A 16,924-nucleotide genomic window follows, 5' to 3' on the forward strand; every position below is an offset into this window, starting at 1 on the left:
TAACCAAATCCTATTCAATCATCTATTTAAACTCTTAGCCAAATCCTATTTTGAAACCTCAACAGTCCATCGATTCTACAGCTCTTGACTTCTCCTACACCTAGTAGATTTGCTACATATCTTTAAATTTACAGGTCAGTTCCCCTTGCCTAGTAAACTGATCCACCAGAATTTCTGACCTATCTGATCTGTTTCAAGTGAGTTATCTGGTTTTCTCTAATCTAGTTGTGTTCTTTTCCTGTGATCTATCGGAAGCTAATCTCCCACTAAATTTCCCCAGTTCGGGATTAGTTCTGCGTTAGAAAGACAATAAGATGGTGATAAATGGTGAAATCAAATTGCAAACAAAAATATGCTACTTGGGCTGTCAACCTCTTGAGATGATTCATGTAGGTTACAACAACTACATGGAAATTTGTGGAATAAAACTAACAGATGAACAGTTAGGGATCAGGTGTTGAGTTGACATTTCACCCATAAATGTAGTCAATAATAACAATGATTGAGTTCATGGCTATGCACAAAATCCTCAAAAAATACTAATTTGTGAATCAAATGAAAATTTTCTTGCACACATTAGTGGATAAAAATATATGGAATAGCAATGCTACAATATTGCACAAAACGGACATAAGATTTAGAGTTAGCTTACCAGCTTTCTTGGCTGCCCGGTACAGAAGCTCCTCAATCAAGTGTTGAGCTGGATCTCCATCAGGAAACCTCTCCATGAAACCCTCGACATGAGAAACCACTTCCTCATTAGTGAAATACTGATATAGACCATCGGATGAAAGGACTAAGAATTGGTCACTGGCACCAAGTTTATGGTGACGAAGAGAAGGACAGCAGGATATGTATGGTGCACTACCAATATAATCATTCCGGAATATCTCCAGTAATGCACTATTCAACTTAGGCTGCACCAGAACACAGAGCACATCATATAAGTCAAGAAACTTTTGGTATTAAAACATAAGAACTTGATAAACTTAAAAAACTCATCCAGTAGACCACTAGGCTGGACTACAAAACGGTAAATCTGATATACATGGCACAACCTGCATCGCCAGTGATGTAAGCCTATCATCAGAAATGTCCCATCTACATCATATCCCATATCAACACCATATCAATCTTTTGGGTGGTCAATAGTATGAGAAAAAAAACAGCAGACCTAGTGACCAACTACTCAGGATAACTGAAACAGGTAACTAAATCATCTCAGATCACCTAAATAAGATCTCTAAAATGGTGGATTCCAGGTTTGGCATTAGTGCTATACATAGTTGTCACGGCGTCACGGCGATCCAAGTCAGTGGAGGGGTGTCACGTCGATATATCGACATGGCGCGCATGTCGACCATGTTTTATTTTTTATTTTTTCTATTTTTAATGTTTTAATAGATGTATACTCGAGCCATGTTTTATTTTTTCTCTATTGTTTCTCAAGCTTTAAGAAGAAAATTCAGAAATCGAAGAAGAAATCGAAGAGGGAAAGAAGAAATCGAAAGAAATCGAAGACGGAAAGAAGAAATCGAAGAGGGAAAGAAGACAGGAAGAAGAAATCGAAGAAGAAATCGAAAGAAATCGAAGAGGGAAAGAAGAAATCGAAGACAAGAAGAAGAAATCGAAGAGGGAAAGAGAGACGGGAAGAAGAAATCAAAAAGGGACGCCATGGCGTCTCTTTTTCGAAGACAAGAAGAAGAAATCGAAGAAGAAATCGAAAGAAATCGAAGAGGGAAAGAAGAAATCGAAGACAAGAAGAAGAAATCGAAGAGGGAAAGAGAGACGGGAAGAAGAAATCAAAGAAGGACGCCATGGCATGGAACGCCATGCAACCTTCTCCAGCGCCAAGACGCCATGGCAACGCCATGACAACTATGGTGCTATATATACTGCCACTAAGTATGCAGATCATTCTTACAGTCTTATCTGGTGGATGCATTACACTCCCTCCAAAAACTGATGAATCTCTAACCACTTGTAAGACTTTGCCAGAATATTCATGCCTTTAAGCCTTTAAAATTCGTTAAAAATTTATTCTAACAGACAACAACATTAAATATGGCATTTTTTTTTAAATGTCATGCCCCTTTGCAATGAAAAACTGAGAAAAAGAATATAATCAAAGAACAAACCTGTTTGAGAAATCCAGCACCAAATGCCCGGGTCACCTTTAGACGACCTTTAACCCTATCATTGACAATACATTGGCTGTCATCTGGGTGTTCTTCCTTGATTCGTAAGACTTCCTGAACAAGTTGATGCACATCAAAATATTAGTAGAAAAATATCGTGTTACTATGCATTAACAATAGAGGATGATGTTGCACAAAGAATCAGAGCAGGTGGATGAAGTGGAGAGTGGAGAGGTGAGTCCAGACTCCAGAGTGTTCTGTGATCAACATATTCCAATAAAACTCAAAAAGGAAATTTTTATAGGACATTTATATGACCGGCAAAGATGTATGGAGCAGAATGTTGGGCAGTAAAGAAACAACATATAAACAAATTTAGTGTATCTGCAATGAGGACGTTGAGATGGATAAGTGGTAAAACTAGAAAATATAAAGTAAGGAATGGACAGATTAGGGCTAATTTAAAATAGTCCGATAACTAATAATTTGAGAGAATGTCGTTTGAGGTGTCATGGGCGTGTACAACAGAGGCCTTTGAATGCTCGAATAGGAAGCACTGATGTGATTCAGGTTAGAGGAGTTAAAAGAGCCAATAGTAGGCGAAAAATGACTTAGGAGAAGTGGTTAGGAAAGACATTCATAGCTTAGGACTAGTAACGAGTATGTCTTTGAATAGAGCCGATTGGAGAAAGAAGATCCATGTAACCGACTCGATTAGTTGGGATAAGGCTGAATTGAATTGAGCTGTGTGCATTAACAACAACTCAAGGAAACTGATGAAGAACACCCATCATTGGAATCAAAAAATACTAATCAGTGAGAACCAGTGGAAATCAGTGCTTTGGAGGGGGAAAATATTGATGGGAAATGGAAGTTTGTTGGAACATCAAGGTTAACTAACCAGTCCATCCTCACAAGCATATAACTAAATACATTATTTGAACAACACTAGAGGACCGCAAAGAGGGTCACTTTCGCAATATGAAGCATCGATATAGTTATTTGGCCAATCACTAACAAATTTTACATGTTCAAGTGCAAAAAAAAAAATGGCACATTAAAAATAGACCCACTGAAACCTCTTTTCTCATCGTAAATGCACAAGTGTTTCATGCATTTCAATACTCATTGTAGATGCACACGCATGTTTCATGCATTTCAATTAACTATAATACCTTTATTAATAGTGTCAAACACTAACCTTTCAGAAACATTTTGTTCTAAACCAATTAACCAACCCACATTCTCGTCCCTTTTTTTAAACCTAGAATATTACGTCTGATAACTGTTGCTTTTTTCACCAAATGCAAACAGTACAGACACCAAAAAGGAGGGGGGGAAACGGATATGAGTTCATTCCACTCATTATCTCATTTTTCTTCCTCTTGTGTTGTTTGTACGGGGTATGGGATTTGACCTATAAAGTACCTACCAAAATGATAATAGAATAAATGTATTAGAGACAAAGTTTCTCAAGGATACTTTCTCATTGGCAAAATCGATTAGTCTTCCCTCTGCCCCCATGGAAGATAAAAAAAATTTGGAAGCTTACATCCTCTAGGAAATTTTCGGTGTTGTCTGCCTGGGAGGACATGCGTAGAAGGAACCTAAAGGTCCCTTGGCTCTCTGTTATCTGGAGTAAAATTCTGTTGCCCCATTACTCTACCTTTGCATGGAGACTAGTTCATGACAAAATACCATGTGAAGAGGTGGTAAGATTGAAGGGAGTTCAGTGTGCTTCCCGATGTAAATTTGGTTTCAATGATTCCAAGTCAATAGATCATATTTCCTGGAATGTGGGCATGCTAGATGCATGTGGGATCGCTTCCTTAATGTATTGGGTTTTAATTGGCCATCTATCTCTTCATTCAAGAATCTGGTTTTACGGTGGTGCAACTATCAGATGCTTGGATGTCAGGTGTAGTTCTGATTCCTTTTGTGATATGGTCGGATAGAAATAAGCGAAAGTTTGATGGTAGATTGTCTGATCCGTATCTCTCATTCAATGTGGTTATTTCTCTTTTAAGGGAATTATCAAACCTCTTCAAATCTCTGATTCGCAATGTACAAGACCTGATCTGTGCTAGAAGATTAAAAATCCCTGGCATTCCTAGTAAAGCTCAACTGATAAGAGAAGTTCTTTGGTGCAAACCCTTCATGGGATGGACAAAATTAGATGTCGATGGCTGTTCAATAGGAAATCCGGGCAAAGTTGGAGCGGGTGGCATCCTGAGAAATGCCTCATGCTGCATCATCTTGGCCTACAGCTTCTTTCTTGGTACTAAAACAAATTATGTAGCAGAATTTGAGGCTGTTATACAGGGGCTGAAAAGGGCTAGAGAGCTGGGGATTACAAAATTGTGGATCAAATGTGACTCGGCAGCAGTTACATGTGCCTTCCAAGCTAGATCGATCCCATGGTTTGTAATGCAAGATTGGGTGTCTTTGGAATCCTATATGGATCTTAAAACTTGGAAAATATCTCACTGCTTCAGAGAAGGGAACCCTGTGGCGGACTTCTTAGCAAAGACAGCAGCAAAAAAGGGTGAATCTACTCCTTTTTCTTGAACTTTCCTCCTCCTGTTATGGCTGCATTATGGGAGGATTCTGTGGGGAGATCGAGATTTCACTTTACTCATTCATAGGCCCAGGAATGGTCTCTAGGTGGGATGATTGATCATTACCTTTCTTGGGTGTAAAATTTCAATCCTCTATTATTGTTTCTTGTATTCGTCTGGGTATGCCTGGAAGTTAAACACTTGTACTCTTTTTTTTATCTAATTTATAGTCTTGCTGACCTTTAGAAGAAAAAAAATCAAGGCGACAACACGCCTTGTTGACACTTCACGAGTTTAAGTTGATTTATGTTTGTTGTTTTGTTTTTTGATGAATATGCTTACATTATATCCTATGTTTTGTCTATTATATGTTGTTTTCTGATATTGGGTCATAACTAGCATAATATCATATAACATTAATATGGCCTCTATGTTGTATATAGGCATAATTATATAAAATTATCAGTGTTATATTACATAGTCATATACTGCACGCCTAGGGCACCTTGTCGCAGCATCATCTACGCGTCCCTCCAACGCCTTCGGTCACCAAGTCGCCGTGACAACTATGATTTCAGAAGTGACCTTCATGTTCTTCTAGAAACAGTTTCAGAAATGCCAACCAGTGCAAGACCACATGAGAAATGTAAATGTAAGATCCCCTTCTTCCTAAAAGAAAAGGGGAAGCGCCAGAACAGGTTTCTTGGTACACTGTCACATGCATGAGAGGTAAAGCATGGTAAATAGGTTAGACACTCAGCCTGTGAACTTTCTGTTAATATGTTCAATTTAGTATGCATAAATTTTACAAACTTACAATAAATAAAAAAAGGCCATAACCAGTGCACAAGGCTCCTGCGTTTAGCAGGGTCTGGGGAGGGTCAAATGTACGCAGCCTTGCCCCTGTTTCCAGAGAGGCTGTTTCCAGGACTTGAACCCGCAAACTTACAATAAATTATATAAATTTTACATATAAGCCAAAAAAAATTTTAAAAGGATCACTTCCAGCTCTATGGCATGGACTTGAGAAAAATCAATTAGATGATAATAATTTAAGAATGAAGAAAATGCAGCTTAGCTTCCAAATTTCTAACCTTTCTAACTTCCAAAACTTCACTGTGGTCGGAGTTATTTTCTCAGTACGACATCTCCATTATATATTGCAGCAAGTAACCTATCATATAGTTGTATACTTCCAGTGGTTAGCCGCATTCTAGTGGCTGAAACCAAGGAAAAGGATTGGCGGCGTGTTGCAAAAGTCTGTCCACTTTGACAGTAAGTTGATGACTTATTTCCTTATGCACTTGATGAGGATGAGAATACTGGTAATTCGGATGATGAGGAAAACTATGGTGTTCTAGTGGTTAGCCGCACTCTAGTGGCTGAAACCAAGGGAGAGGATTGGCGACATCACTGTATCTTCTACATCTATACGCTTTTGGGAAATACACCACTTCAAGTGATTGTAGATAGTGGCAATAGTGTAAATATGGCTTCTAAAGCTTTTGTAGAGAAGGCAAAATTACAGACTGAAAAGCAGCCACAGCGATATTATAAAGTCTCACTTCTTAATGGCAGTATGTTGGAGGTAAATCAAAGGTGTCCAGTGCCATTAAAGCTCCATCGTTATGAGGTGTTGAAGTATGTGTCTATCGAGATACCTAGCTCCTAGGTGTCTCACAATATGGTTGTAATTGTGTAATAGTCAGTCCTAGTCCTAGTTGGTCAGTCCTAGTCCTAGTTCTATTTTGATTCCTGGTATTTTCTATTTCTAGTCATTCTCAGTAGGATTAGGAGTGATTTCTAGTAGGATTAGGAGTCTTAAGTTGTAATCTGAATTCACATATAAATAAAGGGTTGTGAGAGGGGACTGGACAGTTCGATCTCTTCTATCTCCAGTCCCCTTCTCTCTTCTCCTCCCTCTCAGTCTTGGTTTTCCCGGTGCTTATACTGTTACAATGAGGAAGAAGTATGGTGAGATGTTGTGCCTATGAAGCTGACAGATGTGTCACTCGGACGGCCATAGTTATATATGCGGTTGATAAAGATTTAATCCGGTATGTTCTAATGAAAAGAGGAGTGTCAAGTAAATATGTGGATGTAATTAAAGATATGTATGAGGGCGTGGAGACAAGTGTGAGATCTGTGGGAGGTCAGGGCAAGGAATTCCCAATTACAATTGGTTTACATCAGGGTTCATCCTTAAGTCCTTATCTTTTTGCGTTTATCATGGACGAGCTAACCAAGAGCATTCAAGATGAGGTCCCATGGTGTATGCTCTTCGCCGATGATATCGTTTTGGTGGATGAGACAAAAGAAGGGATTAACTCTAAGTTAGAGCTTTGGAGGTTTTCCTTGGAAACTAGAGGCTTTAAGATTAGTAGAATGAAGACGGAGTATATGGAATGTGTAATTTTAGTCACACTATGATGAATACTGATATGGTGCGAACTGAGGAAAGAGAGATACCGCAAAGTGACTACTTTAGATATCTGGGGTCAATCATAAATAAAGAAGATGACATAGAGGATGATGTGTCACAAAGAATTAAAGTGAAATGGATGAAGTGGAGAGGTGTGTCCGGAATGTTGTATGACTAACATATTCCTTTAAAGCTTAAAGGAAAGTTCTATAGGACTGTGGTACGACCGGCCATGATGTATGGGGCAGAATGTGGGGCAGTTAAAAAGTGTCATATTGATAAGCTTTGTGTAGCAGAGATGAGGATGTTAAAATGGATGTGTGGAAAAACAAGGAAGGATAAAGTAAGGAATGATCGCATAAGAGCAGACTTGGGAGTTGCCACAATCAGTGACAAGCTCTGAGAGAGTCGTTAAAGGTGGTACAATCATATTCAACAGAGGAGTGATATGATCCCAATTGAAGGAGCTAAAAGAGCTAGGGGCAAGCCTAAAATGACTATAGGAGAACTGGTGAGGAAAGACTTGCATAGTCTAGGTCTTGTACCAAGTATGATCTCGAACAAAGCCTATTGGAGGGCAAGGATCCATGTCGCAGACCCCATTTAGATGAGATTAAACTGACGTGCTAGGTTACTATCCTTTTTTTCCCCATCTTGTATATTCCTTGTTTAGTTAGTACATTGTTTTCCTCACTATATTCTGTTTGGATCCATGTAGCCGACCCCATTAAGTTGGGATCAGGCAAAGTTTGTTGTTGTGCGATAAAGATTTTTCCCAGATACATTAAGAGTTACAGTAGGGAGGACAGCACCCAAAGTTCTAGGGACTCGTTTATGTATCCCTAACTCATCCTGATGCCACAATACTATTCGGGAGTAGGGAGGACACACCTAAAGTTCTAGGGACTCGTTTATGTATCCCTAACTCATCCCTATGTCACCATACTATTCGGGAGTTATACGGAGGAGTTTTGGGAGGTCACTTCGGGAAGAATAAGTCTCTTATTCAGGTCTTGGTCGCTACTATCGGTTGCACATATCTAAGGACGTCGATCATGTTATAAAAAGATATCGAATATGCCAGCTTGCTAAAGGAACTAAACAAAATACAGGTTTGTACTCACCTTTACCTGTTCCCCACATACCCTGGTAACATATAAGCATGGATTTTGTGCTCAGACCACTTACTACTAGGGAGAGATGATTCTATTATGGACGTAGTTGGCTGTTTCTCAAAGAAGGCCCATTTTATTCCTTGTCGCAAGACTTTTGAGGCCTATCATATTGTTAAAATATTCTTCAAAGAACTGCGACTACTCAGGTTGCCAAAAAATAGTCTTTGACCGTGACGTCAAGCTGAAAAGTTACTTTTGAAAAACTTTATTGATAAATACTAAGTTGCAGTTTTCAACCGCCTTTCATCAACCAACTGACAGACAGACAAAGGTGGCAAACAGGAGTTTGGGAAATTTGTTGAGGCGTCTCTTTCGAGACTATGAAAAGACTTGGCCAGCCATCCTCGACACTCCTGAATTTGCTTATAAAAGCTCAGTGAAGAGAACGACAGAATGTACTCCAACTGAGAAACTTCTGGAATTCATCCTCGACGGCCCATCGATCTTGTTTCTCTTCGACCCCAAGCCTGAATCAGCCTTAAAGCTGATGAATTTTTGTGCCATATACCAGAGGTGTATGCAAAAGTTTGACAACTACTAGTTTTAAGCGATGATGATTTTAAGGCTATAGCTGATCATCATCGACGATATGTGGAGTTCAAGCCATGTGACATGGAGACAGTCCATGTTAATTTTGAGAGATTTCAAGCTTTTAGTAAATGCTGATCTGAAATAAACTGACGCATTTCATCGACTAACTAATCGAGGATTCGAGGTTCTCAAAACCTCAGGGTCTCTACGAACTTAGGTGCCAGGTTTTGTGGTTGGCCGACCACCTCTAGTCCAGTAACCCCTTAAATTCAGCCATTCACCAAGGTCCAGGTCCAAGAGAAGAAAGGCTGACTTTCTAAGCCGCTTACCTGAAACTAGTGCTTTCCTATCCATACCGCCTGCCTTCTGTCTGATCCTCAATCTGCTCTTTGTACCGCCGCCTTCCCAAGAGGTTCCGTTTGACTAAAAAGTTATCTGAGAAAGAGAACAGGTTATTTGGTTACCAACACAAAACTCCATCCAAGGAAGATGGGTCCCTACAAGGTGCAGAAAAGGATGGGACCAAATGCTTATGTGCTTGAGTTGCCGGATGATATCGCCATAAGCAATATCGTCAACATGGCTGATCTCTATTTATACGGGACATCACTCAAATGAAGGTCACATCGAACATATGTTGAGGCTGCCCTAGTTACAGCTACTCATTGATGATGAGATTGAGGAGGTCTTGGATGACAGTATGACACATATATAATGACTCGGCATGGCGGCGTTTATCACTCTTTCCTCGCAAAATGAAAAATCCGTCCAAGATACGAATGCACTTAGATCCACACAGATGATTTCTAACATCTCAACCGGGATTTATACGAGAGTTACATTTCTTGCATCCATCCGTCTAGAACGAATGATTTCTAACCGGGGAGAGCTGATGCAAAACTAAAGACTTACCAGCATAGGAAGTCCAAGAAGAACTAGGCCTAACGTGGGCCTAGTTCTAATCTAAACAGCCTTAACGTGGCCTGGGTCCACTTCACTTCAATTTAAGTTGCTTTTATTTTATTTTAAGTGTTTAAGCTCAGGTTGACATAGTTGTCAAGGGGTCGCCTAGGCGCCGCCTAGGCGTCCAGGTGGTTTTGTTGGGACCTAGGCGACCTCCGCCTTATTGCAAGGCGCCTTGCACTGTTTTTTATTGGTATCGAACCCGATATTGGTCCTTATTTATGCCAAATATCATTTAAGTAAATGTTTCAAATTCGCTATATCTTGATGCAAATTGATTCCCAGGCAGTTAGAGACAGTATTTTGAGCAATTACTATTCCATTTCACACAAGGATGATAAATTAGTTTGGTCTCCAACTAGTGCTTGTGTTTTTACTACAAAATCTACTTGGAATATAATCAGAATCTCTTCGACTCCTAAGCCATTTTGCAAATGGCTCTGGAATCGAGTTCTTCCCCTGAAAATCGGGTTCTTTTCCTGGCAGATCATGTGTGGTGACATCCCAACCGATGAATCGTTGAAAGGTTTGGGCGTTCCCTTGGTTTCCAAATGTCTTTGTTGTGCTTTGTCTGCTTCTGAGTCAACTACACATTGCTTGGTGGAGGGGATGACAGCTTTTAAGGTATAGAAATACTTCTCCTTAGTTTTTTATGTGAAGATTTTCATGTCCCAAGATGCCAGGGGGCGTATTTTATTTTAGCAGGAACATGCCAAGGGGAAAGGCTTATGTGGAAATATCATGGGATTGATTCTGTCTCTCCTTTTTGGGGAATTGTGGAAGGAAAGGAACAACAGAAGGCAAGGAGAGAGACCAAGACCTGCTAGTGTCATTGTGGAAATGGTGAAAAATTGGGTGAAAGAAATCCCTTGTGTTGCCTCTAAAAGATTAACTTCCTTCAGGGATAGAATTGTCCTCCAATTTTTTAATATTGCTCCAATCCCATTTCGTTGCAAACCACCTTTAGCAGCTTTTTGGTGTCCCCCTTCACTGCTGTAAAACTCAATGTGGATGGAGCTTGTAGAGGTAACCCCGGAGTGGGTGGAGGGGGTGGGATTATTAGAGATGGAAGAGGAAAAGCCCTGCCTGTCTTTGCTAACTTTTATGGGGAGTGCACTAACTCCATTACGGAATTTAGAGCCTTAAGGGATGGTCTTAAGCTATGTGCTGAAATGGGTTTTGTGGATTTTCATGTAAATTCTGATTCTTCTTTAGTTGGGGACTGTGTCTCTTTAAAGAGATGCAATATTTGGAAGGGATGGTACAAGTTCTATGAAATTCTGTCTTTTGTGCAAGCCCTTCGGCCGATGGTTTCTTTTACTTTTAGAGAGGGTAACAGAGCGGCTGACTGGTTAGCCAATTATGCCTATGACTCAGCGTCTAACACGACCTTTCATTCTTGGATTGACTTCCCCCCGGAGCTGAGGAAAATAATTTGGTAGGAAGCAATAGGTTTACCTATTATTCGTAAGTAGATTTATTTTGTGAGTGGAGGGTGCGGGTTTTTTTGTGCAGTTGTGTTCTGGATGAGAGAGTGACTGATTTGTCTCTGTAGCCCCCCCCCCCCCCATTGTAATTCTTGATTTTTTATGATTTGATTTTCTAATAAAATGCCAGGGGCCAGCCCAGATCCCAGATAATATTCGGGTTTAAAAAAAAAATGTTTTATATTTGGTATTTCATTTAAGTAAATGTTTTATATTTGGTATTTCATTTACTTAAGATTTTATTCATAAATAAGCTAATACCCCCTATTTGAATCCAATAAAAATAATTCAAAAATCAAATTCCAAAAGGATAAAAAGTCAACCCCCCAATTCAAGAACAAAACTGGATTTTCGACAGTAGGTCAAATTTTCAACCTTCTATGTTGGGTTTTTGTCTCAAATCTAAAAATTCTATAAATCTTAATATGGTAAAACATTGCTAAAAACCAAAAGTGTGGTAAAATATTCATTTGTTTTGATATCTAAAAAAATATTTTCATTCAGAGCGATTTTGACAGCATTCACGCATACCAAATAAGGTTTGACCAGAACATAACTTCTTCAATATAAATCAGATTTAAGCAATTTTGGATTTGATGGAAAGCTGGTTTTGTGCGCTGCCTAATACTAAAAGTCTCATGTAAAAATAAGATCATTTGACTAGTCAAACTTCTTAGAGAACAAAAATAGATCTCTATATCGAGAACAATTTAATTACTTATAGATAAGATCATATTTTCTAAGAACAGTATCAACCAAATGTATGTTTAATTGTTTCAAACCTCCAATAGCTTGCTTCTTCAGTTCTATTGTCTTCTAGTTTTATGTTGATTTTTGATGACTTGATGAGGCTTAATATTGATTTTTTGATGACTTGATGTGACTTAATGTGGCTTAATGTTGATTTTTTGATGACTTGAGGAGGCTTAATGTTGATTTTTTATTAATAAGGTACATATTGTAGCATACTAAATAATGTTAGAAAAGGGGGAAATAAAAAATAACACTTGGGGGAGCCTTGGTCGCCTAGGCGAGCGCCTTTACGCCTAAGCGTTTAGACACCCCTCCAGCGCCTTGGGTCGCTTTGCCGCCCTGACAACTATGGGTTGAACCAATGGTTCACTAGTTCAATTTAAGTTGTTATCTTATTTTCTTTTAGAGTTTTAAAAGGGTGAGACAGCTTGTAAGGGGGTATCCTAGTTTACCAAAAACTGTCTTTAGTTGCTGTTATAAATTAAAGACAGGGCAGCAATTGCAGCCCACGATTTTTACTCTACAGAATTTTATTCTCTTGGTTGTGGTGAAGCAGTGACATACCTTGTGGTGATTCAAGGTGACGATTGGTGGTGAAACCAACCAAACCTTGTGGTAGGAAGCCCAGGTTGCAGCTCTTTTATTCTCATATACTCCTCTCATCAACTCCATTCAAGGTACAGTCCAATAGGATTGGATGAAAGTAGTAAGTTACAATTTTGGGAACACATGAATGGATTAGTGCAAGGTTTTAGTCAAGAAGAAACGATTATTATAGGGAGTGATTTGAATGGACATGTTGGGCGAGATCATAGAGGCTATGAAAATGTACATGGAGGATATGGTTTTGGAGAGAGGAATGAGGACAAAATCTCAGTTTTAGATTTTGTTGTGGCTTATGATTTATCCATTGTAAACACTTACTTTGAACAGAGAGAGGACCATTCAGTTACCTTCAAAATTGGGCATCATACTAGCCAAATAGGTTTCTTCGTAACTAGAAGGTCTGATAGATTGTTATGTAAGGACTGTAAGGTTATACCAAGGGAGAGCTAACAACACAGCACAGATTAACAGTCATGGATATATGCCTCACCATGCAAATTCATAAGAAAGGTGAGCTTATTTGCTCTAGGAAAAAGTGGTGGAGCTTAAAAATAAATACCTTGAAATCCATTAACTGATAAAGTGGTCAAACATGGAAAGTGGGATTTTAAGGGAGACACTAATACAATGTGGAACGAGATTACTACTTGAAATAAGAAGGTTGCTAAAGATGTCCTAGGAGAATCAAAAGGAAAAAATCATTCCACTAGGCAGACTTGCTGGTGGCATGATGAGGTTTAAGCCGCTATTAAAACTAAGAAAACTAGTTTTAAGACATGGCAAAGGACTAAGGATGTAGAGGATTTAAAATGTACAAATCTGCCAAGAATGAAACTAAAAAGATTGTGGGAAAAACAAGGGCGAATAAATATGAAGATCTATATAACAATCTAAGAACTAAGGAAGGGGAAAAAGCTATCTATAAGACAGCTAAAATGACGGAAAGGAACAGTACAGATCTCGATCATGTTTGATGTATTAAAAGTGAAGATAGTGAAGTACTAAAAAAGGATAACAACCTTAAGTAGAGATGAAAAGATTACTTCTACAGCCTACAAAATGAGGACATTTCGAATAATAATGACCCAGAAGACTGCATTACCCATCAGGACATCACATGTTTGAAGTAAAAGAAGCTTTAAGGAGGATGAAACTAAGCAAGTGATGCAGATATGAAAACCTACTCACGTAGAAAGAAATCCAAGGGAGGAGGCTCACGATTTGGCCTGATGTGTTGCTGTTTTTATTGCTTTACTTAGTTTATTTTTCATGTCTATTGTTTTGGTCTATTTTAATTGAACCTGGTCCAATTGTTGGTTCAATTTATGTTGTTTTCATTTTAAGTTTTTAAGTTGGCAACTAGTTAATTGGGCCCACATCACTTAAGTCGATATTGACTAAATGAATGGATTTGTAATTGAGTCGGCTAGGGGGGATTTCCCACTCAACTCAAAACTTTGTTTTTGGCTTTATAAATAAGACCTTGTGTGGGAAGCTCCATCACCCGCAATTTAAAATTTCTGAAGTTTGCTGCTGCGACTAATCTTCAACAGTGGAGATGCCTTGTATGTGATCAAGGTGAAGGGATTGGTATCTAATCCAATCAACCTTGCGGTGTGAAGCCCGGGTGGATCTATCTTATATTCTTGCTCTCTACTACTGCCGGTTACTAGTTCTTATTCATATTTTCTGATCATAGACATTAACAAGTATATTCTTAATTTTTTGCAACTAGAACCCTAGTGTCAAGACATGCATAGGCAAGGATTTTTTTAGATTAAGCAAACCAGCCGTTAGATTAGGCTGAAATTTTTATCAAAGGTTGAGAACCCTAAACAGAGAACTCGATCCAAAATTTCACCCCTTTCTGACCAGCCGATTGGCTGCTGGAGTGAACTCCCTATTTTACCCCTAACGTTGTTAAACCCTGTTTTTAGATTTGATTCTAGTTTTGATTTGCTGAACTTATTATGCTACTACTGTTTATAGGTTACGTTCATGTCTGAAACCTGCACTTCATCTTCAACCTCTGAACCCTAATTGCAGTACCTAAAGAACTATTTTACCCTTAATTATGTTGCTACTAGGAATCACACTTAAGTACTTAACTCCCAATATAACCACCCAATTGGACTGAAACTTTCAGCAATCATTCCCCTCCATATCCCCTACACTCGACCTCACTTCCAGTCCCATTCATCCATCTAATTTTGAGTTATCTTAAATCACCCTAACCAGAACCTTTCCTTTAATTGAAAAAATCTTGTTTTGGTTACAGATTTGAACACTCAACCAGTAATACATTAAGTGGTATCAAAGCATGACAGAAGATGATTCACCAAGACTATCAATTCCTCTTGATCCGATGACAAAGGTAATTGAGATGTTCCAGCAACTCTCTGTTGAACAAAAGACTATAAGAGAAAGGTTACAACAACTTGAGAATCACAGATCTACACCTACACAAGACAGTAACTTACCACCTGAAGTTGAGAACAGATATCAAGTACAGTCTACAGTACATCACCATAACTGGAGAAACACAGGAAGGGAACAACCAAGGGTTCCTACGGTACAGTCTACTTTTGAGGATCATATGAGATCAAATTTCAATGCTGAAAAATGGTGTACCCCATTGATGCTCTGACGACACATAAAAAATCAAACTCGAATTGAAGGAGTACAATGGCAAACATGATCCACAGGTATTTCAAGACTGATTGGCATGTCTAGAAGATTATTTTGATTGGTTTGAGTTATCTGAGTCAAGGAAGATGAATCTAGCTCGAACTAAACTAGTTAGATCAGCCCATGAAAGGTGGAGAACTTATGAAAGGGATTTTAAAGACCGAGATAGAGCACCAATTACTTGGGAGGAAATGAAAGAACAACTAAGTGACAAATATATACCATGACATTTCAAATCACGATTACTGAACTCTGAAAGTAGATGAAAAATACATGTCCCTCCGTTCATCTTTCTATCTCTTCCCAAGTAACGAGTGTCCTACCACAATCTTCAAGATCCCTCTCATGAGATCTCCACCATTCACATGCTGAACCAACTAGCTTAATACGTGCTAATTTCATCTTACATGTCTCAAATAGTTCAAACCAATCAAAGTAAGCATCCAATGTTGTCAACCAGTCATAAAACACCTAGGGATAATGCTTACCAGTGAACTCCAAGTTCAAACTTGACCTTCTGTGAATTACCAGTGTGTCGAGTAGAATGATCACCATTAAAATAGGTCCTTAAGTGATCTTCAAAAGTAGGTTCATTGTAAGAACTCCCTATGGACCTATACCTGAAAACCTCCAATTATTAAATGGAGTTGTAGAATGATTCCTTGTTTCACTCTCAAGTGAAATGTGAGTATCATGTGTGGGTGTAGTCATCCTATTCTCCATTGCAATCAACCTCTCATTAATGCTCTTGTGACGTTCATGCATTCTCCAAGGTAAATGTTGGAACATCCCCATTACCTTAGTCATAGTCAGGAGGAGGTGGAATATTTGAGGAACCCTCCTCTGCAATGCTCTGATATCACTTAATATAGTACTAATTTGAATGCTCAAATCAGTAGCCAATAACAAGATCTTTCTTCAAATGATAGGTTCAAGTTAGGACAAGGATTTAAGTGTCGGTATCGGGTATCGTATCGGTCAGGCGATTTTAAGAGACGTATCGTATCGTATCATATCATATCGGAGATACGTATCGATCGGTGCAAAAAAGCATGAAAATGATCAAAATACACATGAAAATACACTTTTGGACACAAAAAACAAAAGTAGAAAACTATATAAGATATATATCAAACAATATTCAAATCCACACATCAATAATTTCTTATTTATACAAGTATAGACTGACATTATGATGCATGTCATGCATTGCATCATTTTCATGTATTTACTACCTAGCAAAGTTGCCCTAGACAATATTTAAATATTTTTATATTTTCTACAACTAGTTACACATTATTTAATTTTTTAAATAATAAAAAAAAATGACATAATGTACTACATATGAATCTAAGTCTTTAATTCTATTTCAGCCAATTATATATTTTATCAAACTATAATGAAAGAGTATAGATGGAAAAATCAGATTTTTTACATTTTTTTAAATATTTTATAAATTCAGAAAATACCCAAAAAATAAAAATAAAATACAGATTTTAGGGTAAATGTATAATCTTGTTGAGATGTCATAGATCTATACATAATGTACTACATATACTATATACATTAGCATTTGTTTTAAATTTAAGAAGAAAATTTTTTT

At 38.3% G+C, this 16,924-nt stretch overlaps 1 protein-coding gene across 1 annotated transcript in view; it reads right to left on the reverse strand.

The window, feature by feature from the left end:
- Positions 1-16,924, reverse strand: part of LOC122664620 (protein phosphatase 2C 29-like) — a 44,820-nt gene that overhangs the window by 13,734 nt on the left and 14,162 nt on the right. The window contains exons 2-3 of the mRNA XM_043860520.1: positions 2,139-2,252; positions 653-917 (exon numbers count right to left, since the gene is read on the reverse strand). Coding sequence (XP_043716455.1) covers positions 653-917; positions 2,139-2,252 — 379 coding nt within the window. The remainder of the gene's footprint in view (positions 1-652; positions 918-2,138; positions 2,253-16,924) is intronic.

This window comes from Telopea speciosissima, chromosome 6 (genome assembly GCF_018873765.1).
Source record: "Telopea speciosissima isolate NSW1024214 ecotype Mountain lineage chromosome 6, Tspe_v1, whole genome shotgun sequence".
Classification (NCBI taxonomy): Eukaryota; Viridiplantae; Streptophyta; class Magnoliopsida; order Proteales; family Proteaceae; genus Telopea; species Telopea speciosissima.